This window comes from Rhinolophus sinicus, linkage group LG01 (assembly GCF_036562045.2).
Source record: "Rhinolophus sinicus isolate RSC01 linkage group LG01, ASM3656204v1, whole genome shotgun sequence".
Lineage (NCBI taxonomy): Eukaryota > Metazoa > Chordata > Mammalia > Chiroptera > Rhinolophidae > Rhinolophus > Rhinolophus sinicus.
The window spans coordinates 68,506,301-68,521,955 of record NC_133751.1 but is presented as its reverse complement, the minus strand read 5'-3'; the positions used below and the strand labels follow the sequence as shown (position 1 = coordinate 68,521,955).

At 37.9% G+C, this 15,655-nt stretch overlaps 1 protein-coding gene and 1 pseudogene across 2 annotated transcripts in view; both read right to left on the bottom strand.

Moving 5' to 3' along the window:
* Positions 1-15,655, bottom strand: part of USF3 (upstream transcription factor family member 3) — a 42,710-nt gene that overhangs the window by 12,053 nt on the left and 15,002 nt on the right. The window contains exons 2-6 of one of the 2 annotated variants that reach the window (XM_074331741.1): positions 14,014-14,138; positions 12,546-12,610; positions 11,354-11,382; positions 9,584-9,666; positions 3,749-3,845 (exon numbers count right to left, since the gene is read on the bottom strand). In XM_074331741.1, coding sequence (XP_074187842.1) covers positions 3,749-3,845; positions 9,584-9,666; positions 11,354-11,382; positions 12,546-12,610; positions 14,014-14,022 — 283 coding nt within the window. In that variant the 5' untranslated portion in view covers positions 14,023-14,138. Of the gene's footprint in view, positions 1-3,748; positions 3,846-9,583; positions 9,667-11,353; positions 11,383-12,545; positions 12,611-14,013; positions 14,139-15,655 lie in introns of those variants that run through there. The other variant, XM_074331744.1, reaches the window with a different exon arrangement.
* Positions 1,112-3,740, bottom strand: LOC109448987 (proteasome subunit alpha type-6; annotated as a pseudogene).

The window sequence follows — 15,655 nt, the reverse complement described above, 5'->3', positions numbered from 1 at the left end:
TACAATAACTTAAGAAAGAACTGTGTACTAAAACTGCTAATTCTAATTCTAGCATTCTAAAAACCTCAGTTGAGAATCTTCAGCTCTTTTTTAATTCAAGTTCTTTCTTCTTTTTAGAATGGCATCTCAAACCTCTATCTCATACTTTTAAAAGTATGTATCTTTGAAGGTCAACAACTCAAAGGTAAAATTACTCATGATATAGGAATATCAAAATCCCAAATTCAAAAATTCCCAATAGGGCAGCTGCAAAGGTAAAGGTAGGGAAGACATACTGATATCATGGCAATATGCTAGGAAAATAACACTGAATATCAGTATAACAGCATTCAAATGCTACAACAGCTAGCATTCCTTACAGTGCTAATAGATAGTCTCTTTTATAAATGGCTTTAAACTGGTTTCTATTTTACCCTTGGAAACAATAGAGACCAAGCAGAACATGTAAGAAGTAAAGTGGTAGAACACGGAGAAAAGCATCAGCAAGGAAACTTGCATTTTCCTTGGAAGAGCCCATGTCTGCATGCTACTGAGTAATGAAGATGTCTTCACATCTCTACTCCTTTCTAAGGGAGACAGCCTCACCCATGGATCCTACTAATGGGGCAGCCTTGGCTGCTGGGATTTATGCTCTGTGACCCCAGCCATCCCCACCTGCTTTGCCATAGTGGTAGGTCCTCTCCCCACTCCCTCTGCCAAAGGCAGCCAATCCTCAAGGCCGATGCCGTATGAGGCAGCCTGAAATGAGAAGTTCTATTCGGACAAGGATGAGCTGAGACGAGCAGATTATTTTTCTCAGATATTTAAACTAACAGACACAGAAGAAAGATGCCAATGTGCCATGGACATCAGAAATTAAAGAACAATTATTATGGACCAAATAATAATAATTCTCACTATTGCACACTTACTATTATATATGCCTGGCACTTTTCTTTTATTGTGTCATATACCACTATTACTACTACTACTGCCACTACTACTACTAATAATAATAGTAATAATAACAACAACAACCATAGCAGATAATATTTACCAAATACTTACTATGTGCCAGACTTTAAGTGCTTTACCAGCATAATCTCTTTTTTTCCCCAAAAAAGCACTGTTTTTATTTACAAAGGGAGAGGTTTCTTATTCAATCCAGAGGCCTCCATAATGTCGCTCTGTTGTTACCAAACACACAGGCAGAGACGTCATGGATTTGGTAAACCAACTGCAATGTTTGGTGTCTGCTAGAGCAACAAGCTGAGCATCTATCTCTGCTTCTGTAAGAATCCCGAATTTAGGATTTTCAGCTGTAACTACTCCAACTTCCATTCCTGAAGGTTTAAAATCAACTGATAGAACAGTAGATAGGCATGTAATCTCAGTTTCCACTGTCTGTTCAAATGTCCAATCAAATTTCTTCTTCACTTTTTTTGCTAGAAAGCTGGTTGACTCAGTTTGTTCAACTCCTCCTGCAGTGGCTTGAAAGCCACAGTAGTAACCCACAGGATCACTTCTGTTTGCTTGAGGGCCTTGTTCTGCATCTACACCAGTTAAAATCATACAGCAAGCAAGACGCCTCATTTCAGTATTCTGCGTGCAGACTTGAGAAATATCAGCAATTCTCTGACACAGCAAGTCCACAGGAATCTCACAGCCATACTTGTGTTTCCAATTTGCTGCCTCACAGAGTGCCTTCTGTACCTGGGACCTGCTGTCAGCTGTCATTCCTGTCATCACACACCAATGTTTTCCGTTATCTTGAATAAGTGAGTCACTGTGCTGGAATCCAGTAATTTGTCAGGTACTTTCTTCTGTGTGACAATTACTGCACAGTCTTTCCCTCTCACAGCTACGTATGTAAGGCCACCCTGGTTAATAGCCTTAAAAGCACATTCTGCTTGGCAGAGCCAACCCTCGGGTGAGAAAAGGGTAATGTGGTGGTCAAAACCAGCGCTGGAACCTTGCACATGTTGGTGCACTGACTGCTTCAAACACGGTCCTAGCATTATGTTTTTTAATCTTTATAACAACCAGGAGAGGGGAAGCATCTACTGTCATCACCATTTCCCGATGTGAGATAAAGGCTCAGAGCAGTTATACAATTTGCCTAACGTCAACCAGATCGATGCAAAGATTATCCTCATTTTAAAATAGGGAAACTGAGACTTGGAAAGGTTAAGTAACTGTCAAAGGTACTGAGTGAGTAAACGAAACTGAGACACAAACCCAGGTAGGCCTGAGTCCCAACGCTATTGCTCTGACCACGGTTCTAGACTGTCAGGTGGATGGTGAGCATGTGGAGGAAGCTGTTAGAAGGAGAGAGAGCAGACGCACAAAAAAGAATCAAAGGGGGGGCGCTGAATGGCTCAGTTGGTTAGAGCGCAAGCTCTTCACAACAAGGTTGCGGGTTCAATTCCTGCATGGGATGGTGGGCTGTGCCCCCTGCAACTAAGATTGAAAACGGCGACTGGACTTGGAGCTGAGCTACATTCTCCACAACTAGATTGAGAGACAACGATTGATGGGTCCTGGAAAAACACACTGTTCCCCAATATATCCCAATAAAAAAACTGAAAAACAAAAAACGAAGAAAGGATGATGACAGAGACGACAACATAGCCATACTTAAGCTGCTTCAAGTGGTACCCCAACCCCTGGCCTGGCTGTTCAGCTTTTCCTGAGCCCCATGCCACCTGTATTTTTTCAATAGTTTGCCTTTTCCCTCAGATGACTTGATTGCCTCAGCCTTGGGGCTGTGAAACCAAAGTAGTCCTCATTAGAAAAGTCTACACACCATTCTAGCCTTAACGTCCCTTTGTGGGGTGCCTCAAAATGGTTACCAATACACCTAACTACCTGACAAGCATAAAACAGAGTCTGGACCATAACAGACAGTTGATCTAGGTGAGGGTTGTCATCTAACCAAAAGGAAACAAAGAGAATTCTGAAGACTGACCTCCTGGACATGCTTTCCAATGTCCTTCCTGCTTCTTACAATAAACACAGCCCAGCACTGCCCTCACTTTCACAAATTCTGCCTTTGTTTCTCTCCTTTTAATGTGACTTTCTGAGTTGTCACAGGAAATTCTCTCTCTGCTCTTGTCAGAGACATAAATAAAGGGCAATTCAAACTAGCCTTCCACTCTGAGCTTTATACTTGCCTGGGATTTTTTTATTCCCCAACTGTCATAAGAAAACCTTTTCTCCAGTTCAAGTGGAAAAAGAAAACTCATTTGACAGCATAAAAAAAAACTCACCTCTATCTAAAAATCAAATATCATTAAATGATCAGGCAGTCTGATACACACATTACACACAATATAAACAAATACGAACTGAATGTTTTGGCCTTTTGAGTAAATTCACAGTTAAGTCTTGGCACAGACATTTCTTTATCTTGTTTTTAAGTTACAATGAGCAGGATTCGCCCTATATCCTCTTATGGGATTCCCCTAGCTGGATGATCCAACTGGAATAAAGGAGATCCAATACTATTTGCATCATGAGTTAAACAAACAGGAAATCTACAGAAGAGCCCAACATCAAAATTATGTATGCCTACATGATTACAGCTGCTCACAGAAGGGGGAAACGAGGTAAACTAAGATGAATTAATTTACAACACTAGTCTCCCCTGAATGCATGGTCTTAATAACGGTTGGGGGCAAAAAAGCTTTCTGTATCCTAAGTTGCACTGCAACACAAAGGCCTGAACATGAAAAAAAATAACAAAAAGTAAGAATCTTAAGATCTTTACCTTGTTCATTGTTTCCTCCATTAAGCAGGAGTTCATCATTTTGCCTTTTCAACTCTGTTATATACTTAAAGGCTTGGTCCAAGATCATATTCTTGCTCTGCCAAAGAAAATTAACCATTTAAAAGTTTCACTGAAGGGTCAGAACTTGCCAGAAGAAACTTAAAGTTTTGGTTTTATCACATATATGTGATAGGTATCTTTTACATTTTTAAAAAGGCATCATATTTCAAAACTTCTACTGCTCATCTTTCATTTACTAAGTATTTATTGAGCATCTACTATATGTCAGGCTCTAGTCTAAGCACCAGGGATATAGTAAACAAAACAGAAAAGTTCCTGACCTTGAGGAATTTTACATATATATATATTTATTATATATATATATATATATATATATATATACACACACACACACACACACATATGTGTGTGTATATATATGTGTGTGTATATATATATAACATATATAATATATATGTGCATATATTATATAATGTGTATACATTATATAAATAATGCACACACACATTCATATGAGGGTGCCAAAAAAATGTACATACATTTTAAGAAAGGAAAACTGTATTGAAACTGTAATACTCAATATATAACGATAACAAAAGATGAATACAAGTCACGTTTTACTTCTGCAATTACAAGAGGTGCTCAAAGTGGTTACCATCAGCATCTAGACACTTCTGATTACAGTGAACTACTGCTTGAGCAACGTTGACCAAAGTTGCAAAGACTTGTATACATTTTTTTGGCACCCCCAGTATATTTATGTGAAATTAAGTGGTGATAAGTGCTATGAAGAAAAATAAAGTAGAGTAAGGAGGGGTCAGATAGATGGCAGAGGTTACGTTGTGCTATGGACTGAATGTTTGTGTCCCCCTGCAATTCATGTTGAAACACTGATCACTGATGTGATGATATTTGGAGAGGGGGCCTTTGGAAGCTAATTAGGTCACGAGTGTAGACCCCTCATAAATGCGATCAGTGTCTTTCGAAGACAAGACATGAGAGAGGTGATCACTCTCTCTCTGTCATGTGAGGACATAATCAGGAAGACAGCTCATACCAGGAACTGCCCCAGCTGACACCTTGCTCTTGGACTTCCCAGCCTCCAGAACTGTGAGAAATACATTTTAGTTGTTTAAGTCCCCCAGTCTGTTATTTTCCTTATGACAGCCTCCAATGACTAAGACACTGCTATAATCTATTTTTGCAGGGAGGTCGGGGAAGGCCTCTCTGTAAGGTGACATTCGATCACAGACCTGAAGGAAGAAGTATCTGGAGGGTTCAGGGAGCAGAAGCGACAAGAGCAAAGGTGCTCAGGCAGGGTTCTGTGTGGCATGTTGGAGGAACAGTGAGGAGGTGAGAGGCTGCAGCAAAGTATATAGTGGAAGAGGAGGAGAAGAGACCAAGGAAGGCCTTCAAGACCATGTAAACATTTTAGATTCTAATGTTATTCTTTACTCTGTCAACCACAACTACAAGCTATTCCAAATAATAGGATGAGAAAACAATGTCACTGGATTGTGCGTTGGTGTCATGCTCCCAGCATATTCCATTCCTAAGCTTTTCAAAAAGATTGCATTTTATGTCAGTGTCCCTTTATTCTTTATTCTTAATTAACAATTTTTAAAATTGTAAACATAACGTTCATATGGCAAAAAAATATAAATAATATTAAGGGATATATAATGAAAACTAACAATCCTTTTGGCTTTAACTCTCCAGATCTCCTTCCAGAGGCAACCACTGTAAAATTACTTGTGTATCCTTCCAGAAACAGTCTGTGCCGATCTATATATGTGTATATTCTTTAAACCAGACAGAAGGATATTATAAACAGTATGTTATGTTATTTTTTTAATTTAAAAATATACCTTGGGCCGGCCCGGTGGCTCAGGCAGTTAGAGCTCCATGCTCCTAACTCTGAAGGCTGCCGATTCGGTTCCCACATGGGCCAGTGGGCTCTCAACCACAAGGTTGCCAGTTCAATTCCTTGACTCCCACAAGGGATGGTAGGCTCCACCCCCTGCAACTATAAATGGCAACTGGACCTGGAGCTGAGCTGCGCCCTCCACAACTAAGACTGAAAGGACAACAACTTGACTTGGAAAAAAGTCCTGGAAGTACACACTGTTCCCCAATAAAGTCCTGTTCCCCTTCCCCAATAAAAAAAAAATATATATATATATCTTGGAGATATTGCCATACAGCACTTAAGATATCTGTATCTATGTTACACTTTCTTTCTTTTTTTTTAAAGATTTTATTGGGGAAGGGGAACAGGACTTTATTGGGGAACAGTGTGCACTTCCAGGACTTTTCTCCAAGTCAAGTTGTTGTCCTTTCAATCTTAGTTGTGGAGGGTGCCATTCAGCTTCAAGTTGTTGTCCTTTCAGTCTTAGTTGTGGAGGGCGCAGCTCAGCTCCAGGTCCAGTTGCCATTACTAGTTGCAGGGGGCACAGCCCACCATCCCTTGCGAGAGTCGAACTGGCAAGCTTGTGGTTGAGAGGACGCGCTCCAACCAACTGAGCCATCCGGGAGCTCAGCGGCAGCTCAGCTCAAGGTGCCGTGTTCAATCTTAGTTGCTTAGTTGCAGGGGGCAGAGCCCACCATCCCTTGCGGGACTCGAGGAATTGAACCGGTAGCCTTGTGGTTGAGAGCCCACTGGCACATGTGGAATCGAACCGGCAGCCTTCGGAGTTAGGAGCATGGAGCTCTAACCACCTGAGCCACCGGGCCGGCCCCTATGTTATACTTTCTAAAGGCTGTATTTGTTATTTCATTTCATTTATTTTATTATCAGTGTATTACTCATAAATATTTAAGCTGTGTCAGAAGCATTTTGGTTTTTTATTCTTCAGTTATTAAAAACACTGCAGTGCATGTTTAACTTCTACTCCAGTATGTACATTATTAAATATCTCTAGTACTTTATCAAATAGCTCTTTAAACGCAGGAATCAGTGATTTAGGACTTTGTTTAGCAAGTTACTATTCTGGGGCCCTTAGAACGAGCACCCAGAGAGACCCAATATCCCCCAGGAAAACAATTTAGAGAGAGAAAACTGATCCTGTCCTGTTTTAAAGCAAGAGTGGAGACAAAGGCAGAACCTGATGATACCCACCTACTGCCTCCCTGCTGAGGTGGGGGTGGGGACATGGACCCACGGTGAAGAAAATCTACTTGGCCTCTGAGAGCCACACACTGACTTCTATTGCATACTCTAGGACACAAAGGAAGTAAAATGACTACAAGTTTCTTTCAGAAAAACTTGTAGGAATGAAAGCCAAGAGAGGAAAATCAGATTTTACTAGGCAAACACCAATATTTAGTGAGCAGCTACTTTACACTGAGATGTGAAAGAAGAAAAACAGTCAGAAGACATGGTGCCTGCCCTTAAATTTGCTATACTGTTAAAGAAACAGAAAGTACATCTTTAAAAAGACTAAAACACATTTATGCAAGACTAAGTATCCCCCTGCAGGGCAGAATGAAAAAAAACTGAAGTTAAAGATGTTTCTGAGGGAGATAGTGTTGAGAAGCCAGCAAACTGATCTGGTCCTCCAAAAGCCTGACAAGTTCAGGGCTGGGACGCTCCAGCTACCACGGAAGGTGGGCTGAGGTACGGGGTTAAAATTGAGGAGAATGGTGGGAAAGACTCTTTCTATGCAGCAATAAGAACCAACCCCCACACACACATTCTATGCAGCTGGATGACTTCCCCTTTCTGCCCCAACCACAGGAGACAAGATTGTTTTCTGTGAAATGTGAACCATAAAATTTCAGTCTCAGGGAGACTTGGCACAGAAATGAACAAGATGAGGCTCCTGAGTGAAAACAGGGAGTAAAGTAACTCTGCCTCCTACAGTATGAGACTCTGCAGCACCCATTTCCTTGACCCAGCTCCCAGGATAATGGCAACTAGCCGCAAACTCCTGTTGCCACTATTCCTACTCCTAGGTAGGGGGCTAAAGGATTCTGTTCTGGAAAATAAAAAAAATTAATAGCTATCCCAAAACAAAAAAAGCTACAAATACTGACATTTTTGAGTTTTACAACAACAACACTAGTTCACCCACTAATCACTCAATAGTTAGGGCCACCTACAGACAAGCCTAGTGAATCAGCTATTTAATGCCTCATGCTCAAATATGAAAAAACAACTAAGTATCACTAAACATTTAAGGAAAGTCTCCAAAAAGAAAGAGAAAACATCAAGACAAAGGGGGAAAAAAGGAAATCAGAAGAAAGAAAGACAACACAGAAAATAGAAGAAAACTTAAAAAAAACAAATCCTATAAAACATTCTCAGAGATGAGATGATATTGCATACATGAAACAAACACATGGTATGTAAAGAAACAAAAAGAATAAGGAAAAAGACTCTTGGATATTAAAAATATGAAAGCTGAAATTAAAAACAGAACAGTTGGAAGAGACCAACCAATTGAGATAGAAAAAGAAGGGTAGAGGGTTCCAGAAATAAAGTCTCAAAGGAAAAAAAAGGAAAAATGGAAATTATGTGGTACATTTGAGTGTGTCAAAACTGTACTAAGAGACTGTTGGAAGTGTGGAAAAAATTAAAGATAGGTATATAGAAAATTAAGCACATGAAAAACAATGAGTAATTATTAACTCCAAAAAAGCTAAAGTTACATATGTAATAAAATATAATTTAGTACACTCCTTGGCTCAACCATAAACAACATTTATAGTCTTAATAACAGAGAAACCGAATACCGATTTAATAAAAAGTTGTGGTAGAATTATATTGGGAGGATTAGACAAAGGGAAACCAACGGAAAAACATAACAGGAGGTCAATAGATAAAACATAAAGTCGAAAATAAGATACATTAATGTATGCGTGTTATTTCAAAATATGAAGGTAAATACCAGAAGAAACAGGTGAGAATGATTGCTTCTACAGGGCTATATTAGAATCGGGAAGCAGTAAACAGGAGACTAATGTTTGTTGTTTTAAGCTTTTTAGTACTATTTGCTATGTGTATATATTAACTTAATTAAAAATTAATTTTAAAAGGCTAACACAAATTCTGATATCCCACTACAATGGAATACTATAAGAAGGAAGGAAGTCATATGAGGAAAGGTATGTACAACCAAAAGTCTACTGTGTACCACTGAGTAAAAATGACAAAGCAGGTTATGAAACTATACAGATATATTCGTAAAGCAATGTCTGGAGAGATGTGTAACAACATTTTTAATAGTAGTTATAACTTGGGAATGGGATGTCAATTTATTTTTTAAACTTTTTTATGTCTTCCACATTGTTTCCATTTTTATTGTTTTGTTTTATTTTCAGTGAGCACACTTTATCCTCACTTATCAAAAGAAACAAAAAGCTATCTTCATTAGGGAAAACTGTCAGCTTTAAAACACTGAGATTTAAGCAATAGTGGAGATGGAGAGTAAAATAAAGAAGAGATCCATAGAAAATTCTAAGTAAGAATTTAAGATAGTAAAGGACATGATTGGCAGAAAATTTAAAACATGCCTGGTAAATACAGTGGCACATATGTAAACATAATCATGGGACTGAGTAATTTATGATCTTAAAGATCTAGAAATTATATGGTCCATTTGATCATGTAGAAAACTATAGTGGAAGACTGTTGGAAGCGTGGGAAGAATTAAACATAGGTATATAGAAAATTAAGCAAATGAAAAACAACGAGGCAATTATTAACTCCAAAAAACTATTAATGACAGGGAAGAAAAATAATCATCTGAGCGGAGAAACCACAGGAATTATCTGTTCACAAGTTATGAATGAAAATATGAATGGACTTCTTACCTGCTTCAGTGCAGGGGAACATGGGATCAGCTCTCCTATTCTGTTAATCCCAGCATTGATTTTTTTCTTCCTATGCCTTTCCACTAGAGAAAAAAAAAGTCCATTTATCAAACTTTATAGTACTACAGCTAAATTGCTTCATTCTCCCTGGGTAAAGAAATTTTAAGTTAAGAAAATCTAATCAAACAGTATCTACTAAAGACTAACTATAAAAAGATTTCTAAAAATGCCATATTTTAAGTCAGTGTTAGTGGAAACTGATATAAACAATACTTTTATTAGCACCTTACAGAATGTGGTCTACAATAACAGAATTCAAATTATAAACAGAAATTGTTAATATTACATTACTATTAGGCCATTATCATATTATATTTCAAGTAATTACTAGAGATTTTAACTAAATTTCAAGAACCAACTAATAAGCTAAATTACTAGAAAGCTAACTCTTTTATAGCAGATAGGCAATTGAGACCTTTCTAGACAGATTAAAGAGCCTTAAAAGACCTTTTAGGGGCGGCCAGATGGCTCAGTTGGTTAGAGTGCAAGCTCTGAACAACAGGGTTGCCGGTTTGATTCCCACATGGACCCGTGAGCTGCGCCCTCCATAACTAGATTGCAAACAACGGCTTGAACTTGGAGCTGAGCCACCAGTGGGTGACCAGTTCACTCAGTGGTTAGAGCGCGGTGCTCAAAACACCAAGGTCGCCAATTCGAGTCCCACATGGGTCAGTGAGCTGCACTCTCCACAACTAGATTGAAAAACAATGACTTGACATCCTGGAAAAACACACTGTTCCCCAATATTCCCCAATTAAAAAAAAAAATTAGTTCATATAACCAAAAAAGATTAGATTTAACTCACAGGGCAAAAAGAGCAAAGCAATAAAGTACAGCTCACCCTTCTTCTGCATTCTCTAACAATGTTGTTATCTGAGAGTAGATTTTTTAATGTGTGAAGGTAAAACAAAAAAAAGTCATTAAGACTCTTTACCCATAGTGATAAAGGGGAATTCAAAGGCAATATGAATTCCCTTTCTGGGAAACAGTAATATCCCACCAATGTTCAACACATCTCTCTATAGGTAAAATTTCCCCCAGGATCTTTTCCTTAAGGAAAGGATGATGTCATTTATAGAGTAATAGAAATTAACTCCTAATTTTTATTTTTCAGATCTGATTGCAGACCCTGATGGAAAATAAAATGTTATAAAATGTACCAAATCGTAAATGTATGCATAATTAATTCTATTAATATATGTTTATCTGGCCTTGGCCTATCATTTTGATGTTTGAGATAAAATCAGATATTTATTTTCTACATTTCTTCCTATAATTGAGGATTCCACAAATTAATTTAAAACTGTTCACATTTCAAGTACCTTTAAGATCTACAGCCTGTTGCTCATCTCTTCCCTATTCCTCTAGGCAGCCAGCCCCCTCTGGAATCTTGGCAAACACACATACTCTTCATTTTATTTAGGAGGAGTATATCTGGAATTCCTCAGCGGGTGAAATCACTTAAAACACTAGCTCCAAGGGTACATTAATCCTTAAATTATCTAAATAGATGATGAATCAGAAGACGATAAGCAAGTCATCTTCATGAGACTCAGGGGTGTTTTGTCAATTAAAAACAATAAAAGAATACTTTGTTAAAATATGATGAATAATGATTTGATGTTTATAACATAAAAACTTATAATCAACTGCAGTATAATTTCATTTGAATGCAAAAAATGTTAACAAAATTTGAATTGTTGTATCTACCTGCATTGTGGGTCTCCCGGTTTTTCTTTCTGAAACAAAAAGTATAGATAAAAGGAACATGAAAATAATGGGAAAACATTTTCACTACTTTATATTTTGAGAACCAAAAAAAATAAATTTTACAAATCTGTATTTGTAGCATCAATAAGAAACCATCTAAAGAAAAATTTTCTCAATATATATTATGGTATGAAAACTTAACTGCAGATATATCAATATAAATTTAGAATCCACAATTTCTGAAAGTAACTGTAATTCTCTATTTTTCTAAACCCAGAAGTCATTAATTGGGAAGTAAACCAATCACTGAAAACTATTTGAAAAAGGTAATTAAGGAGCTAGTCAACTCTCAAAGTGTTATGCCAAATAGTGCCTTCTGATGCTTGCCCTGGCACCTGGCCTATTGTGGGGGTTCATGTGTAAAGGAGGCAAGCAACAGTAGAGAGGAAACTTGAAATCCCCAGGGAAGGAAATGTGGCAGCCACCAGCAACCATGCACTAACAACTGTCATCATTTAAACCATCTTTTGCATTTATGTACCTTACGTTGTCCAAACTCTTAAATTTTCTTAAAAGTTAACCTACTATAAAAATATCGATTTTCTCTTTCACGTACAATTAAACAATACACTAGCATTCTTTAATAGCTATTTAATAAGGAAAGAGAATAGCAATTTTAATATTAATGAAAGCATTGCCTGTGCAATTCTAATCAGAAACATTGGCCAAAATGCTAGAAACCCAGAAGGGGTGTTATACATAGAACCAGAAATAATACTGTATGATGTGCATATTGGCAATAATGGTTTCTAAAGTCACTAACACTGAATGTTTATTCAAACTGACTTCAGCCCAAGTGAATTTAAGATCTACAAAGACCAATACTGTGTACAAGTAAAAATTTCAGGAGAAATTAAACATTTAAAATAGATTTGGTATTATACTATTTTAAATACCGATTGACATTTTACTTATTTTACTTGTTACGCTGCTGGTAGGATAAGAAGGACAGGTAAATTTTAACTATGTACCCCTTTCCATAAATTTATTCCTATTTATCCACACATATTTTTGAAGAGTAGTGGTCTTCTAGGCATCCAAATGAAAATTCTCTCAGGACCACCTATTTAACAAAGTAGAGACTCATTCTTATTTTCCGAAACTATTTTATTTTTGGACTGTGGTTTCATACCTGTGCTGCTTTTTTGGAGGAATCTCATTCTCTGTCATTTCTGGCATGGTTACAATGATAGGAACCTACAAGGCATAGAAAGACATACCAGAAAGTTTAAATTCATTACAGTATCTTGGAGAAGTTGATTAATAGAAATTTGGTTTGAATACCAAAATGCTAAAAAATAGAAGTGACATCATGAAAGCACTGCATTAGGTATTGTGGATAGAAAAATGTGTAAAACAACAGAACAAAAAATATTACAACTAGATGGAGAACATGGTGAATGTCAAATGTGAGGTGTAGCCAGAAAGTGCTTGAGAAGACTGGATAGAGAAAAATCATTATTGGGCTTGGAAATGAAGAAAAGCTTAATTAAAGTATTTAATTAAGGATTTAAGCAACACCTAGAAAGACAAGTGAAACATACTTGAGTGGGGAGAGTTTGTTCTTTGTTCATGATACTGTTTGTTCATGACACAAAATTTAAACTAGAACAATGGTCCCCCTCTCTGAACACAGAACAAATAAAAGTGACAACCAGACAAACATGCAATATTCCAAATATGGGAGCAAGCATTCAGTCATTCACTCATTTGCTAGGCTTCTTTCATTTCAAACCGCTAGAAGTCTTACATTATCATTTGAGTCATTAAAATCTGACTACAAGTAGGAAAATTCTATTTATATTTAAAGTATCATGGTACTGAAGAATATATGTACTATAAGGAAATATACACATTTGCCAAAAAATCCTGACAGCAAACACATTAAAATATTAATCATAGTTATATAAGGCCAGCAATATGAAAGGTGATGTCCTTTCTCTTCTCTGATTTTCAAATATTTCATGATGAAAACTTTAATGCTTTTAAATTCCAGGGATGACAGCCTTTCAAAAGAGGTGAAGTTGGGCTACCTCTTCTGAGGACATGCAAGTGTGGTTTCCCATTTTCTCTCTGAGATAGAAAGAAGGCAGCAAGGATGGAATTGGAAGTCTGCATGACTTTAAAATCTGGTTCTGCCATTTCCTAGCTGTGAGGTCCTGAGCAAGTTATATATCCTCTTGGAACTTCAGATGTTTCATCTACAAAATGGATCACAATTACAATGTCTAGATCATTGGGTTGTTTCTCGAAAGGAATGAAATAATGCAGGGAGAGCACATCAGCACGGTGCCTAGCAGTAAGAAGAATTCAATGTTAGCTATGAATATTAATGAGGTAGTTCAGGTTAAGGCTTTAGCCCTGGGAAGGAGGGGAGGGCCCTGGGAAATAAGTAGAAGTGAATGCAGACAAGGTGATGCAGAAAGTACTGACTGAAGCATCCTGAGGAGAAATGTGCTCTCAAGACTAATTTCCAGCAGCTTATTCCACCTTCTCCCTAACATCTGTGAAGGTACATACCTGCCTAAAAGCAACATGCTCACATTAGGTAAGCATATAATGATAAATATGGGACAGGTGAGTAAATAAATCCTTGTCACCTTTCTCATCCAAGGGTTTGCAGAATTTCTTCACTTTTGATTCCTGGCTTCCAGTGCCTCCCGTTTCTGATCCAAATCTATCATCTTCTGCCAGAAGATGGTCTATAAGTTATGTTTTCTTCTTACTACACAAGAGAAAAATCAATGAATGTTTATAGCAGCATGTAAAACAAGGATTGGCAACCTAGGACGTGCAGGCAGATTTTCAGTGGCATATAGGATGATCCTGAATTCCCACCACCATTGCAAAATAATGGATGTAGCTGCTTTCAAAAGTCACTTTACAATGGCTTCCCCATGCTCCACCCTCACAATGATAGTAGTACTGCAGCCACTGGATGGTCAGTCCCCAGGAGGCGATTCTCTCCCTTCTCTTACACACACTCACTATCCCTCAGGCTCTCATCTTCCACCTAGCTCTTACACTAAGATCTGTCTTTAATTCCAAAATTATCTTTCCTTCGATCTCTTACTCCCCCTTCTCTCTTGTGTGATTGTAAACCAAAATAAATTTTAGACTGCAATAAAGAAAATCATCTAGTATTTGAGCAAAAGGAGCTACAGCCAGAGAGACAGATTCAGGTAGCAATTTAAATTGTGTTCCACTAAGACGAAGGGGAGGCCACTGTTTATAGTGAAAGTTCCCACCCAAGTTTCCAATTAGGTCCATTTTATGTAAATGAGGCATCCAAATTGTGCAGTTCTGACTGGAAGAGAAAACCAGGGTTTCCCTGCAGTGTTTGACTCAGACAGCGTGAACAATCAAGGCATAATGCAGGAAGCCCGGAGGTCAGTCTGAGGTTCCTCCCGGTACACAGAGTACCTGACGAGCCCGGCAGCAAATGGCCACTAGGCTGTTATTATTCATACAACTTGGGCCCTCAGTCAACCCTGGGGAGTCCATCTCAGAAGATAAATCCCTTCTCGGGATTCACATCAAATGAATCTTTCTTCTTGGGGTCCAGAGCTCTAGAAAAATGTAGATTTGGGGACTTCAACCCACATGAATGAGAAGCCCTGGGTGGGGCCCAGGAATCTGTATTTTCAACCTGCAGATCTCCGGGTGATTTTTCTTTTTCTTTTCTTTTTCTCCTCCTATTTCTTCATCTCTCTTTTTTTTTTGGAAAAATATGCTTGAGAAACTTAGCTCTACTTTAGGGTAATGATTCCTAAACATTCCTGAAAAGAATTATCAGAAGGTACTAGTTAAAAATACAAATATGTTCCCAGTCTATCCCAGACCCACTGAACCAGTCTGTAAGGACCTCCAATTCCCAAGGGAACGGTTTGAACTTTAATGAGTGCCCCAGGTGATGGTTATCAGGAAAATTCGGAAACACAGGCAAAAATCTTCAATTGGTGAAATTTCAGGCATCTGATTTCAGGCATCTGACTAATAATACCCTATTGTAGAAGAGATTATTTGGGATGTGGCAGGACCAGTTGACCACATAATTTTTTCTACAAACCAGTAAGGTCAGATTTGCCTCATGCATGAGTCAACATTTGGTCATTAGTATCAAGTTCTAGTTGTTCTCCGGCAGCACTTTTGAAAGTTTGCAGACTCATGTCACAATGAAGATACACAAAGTAAAAATTCTAATTTTCTGAACATCTAGAATCTTTAAGTAAATGACACTAG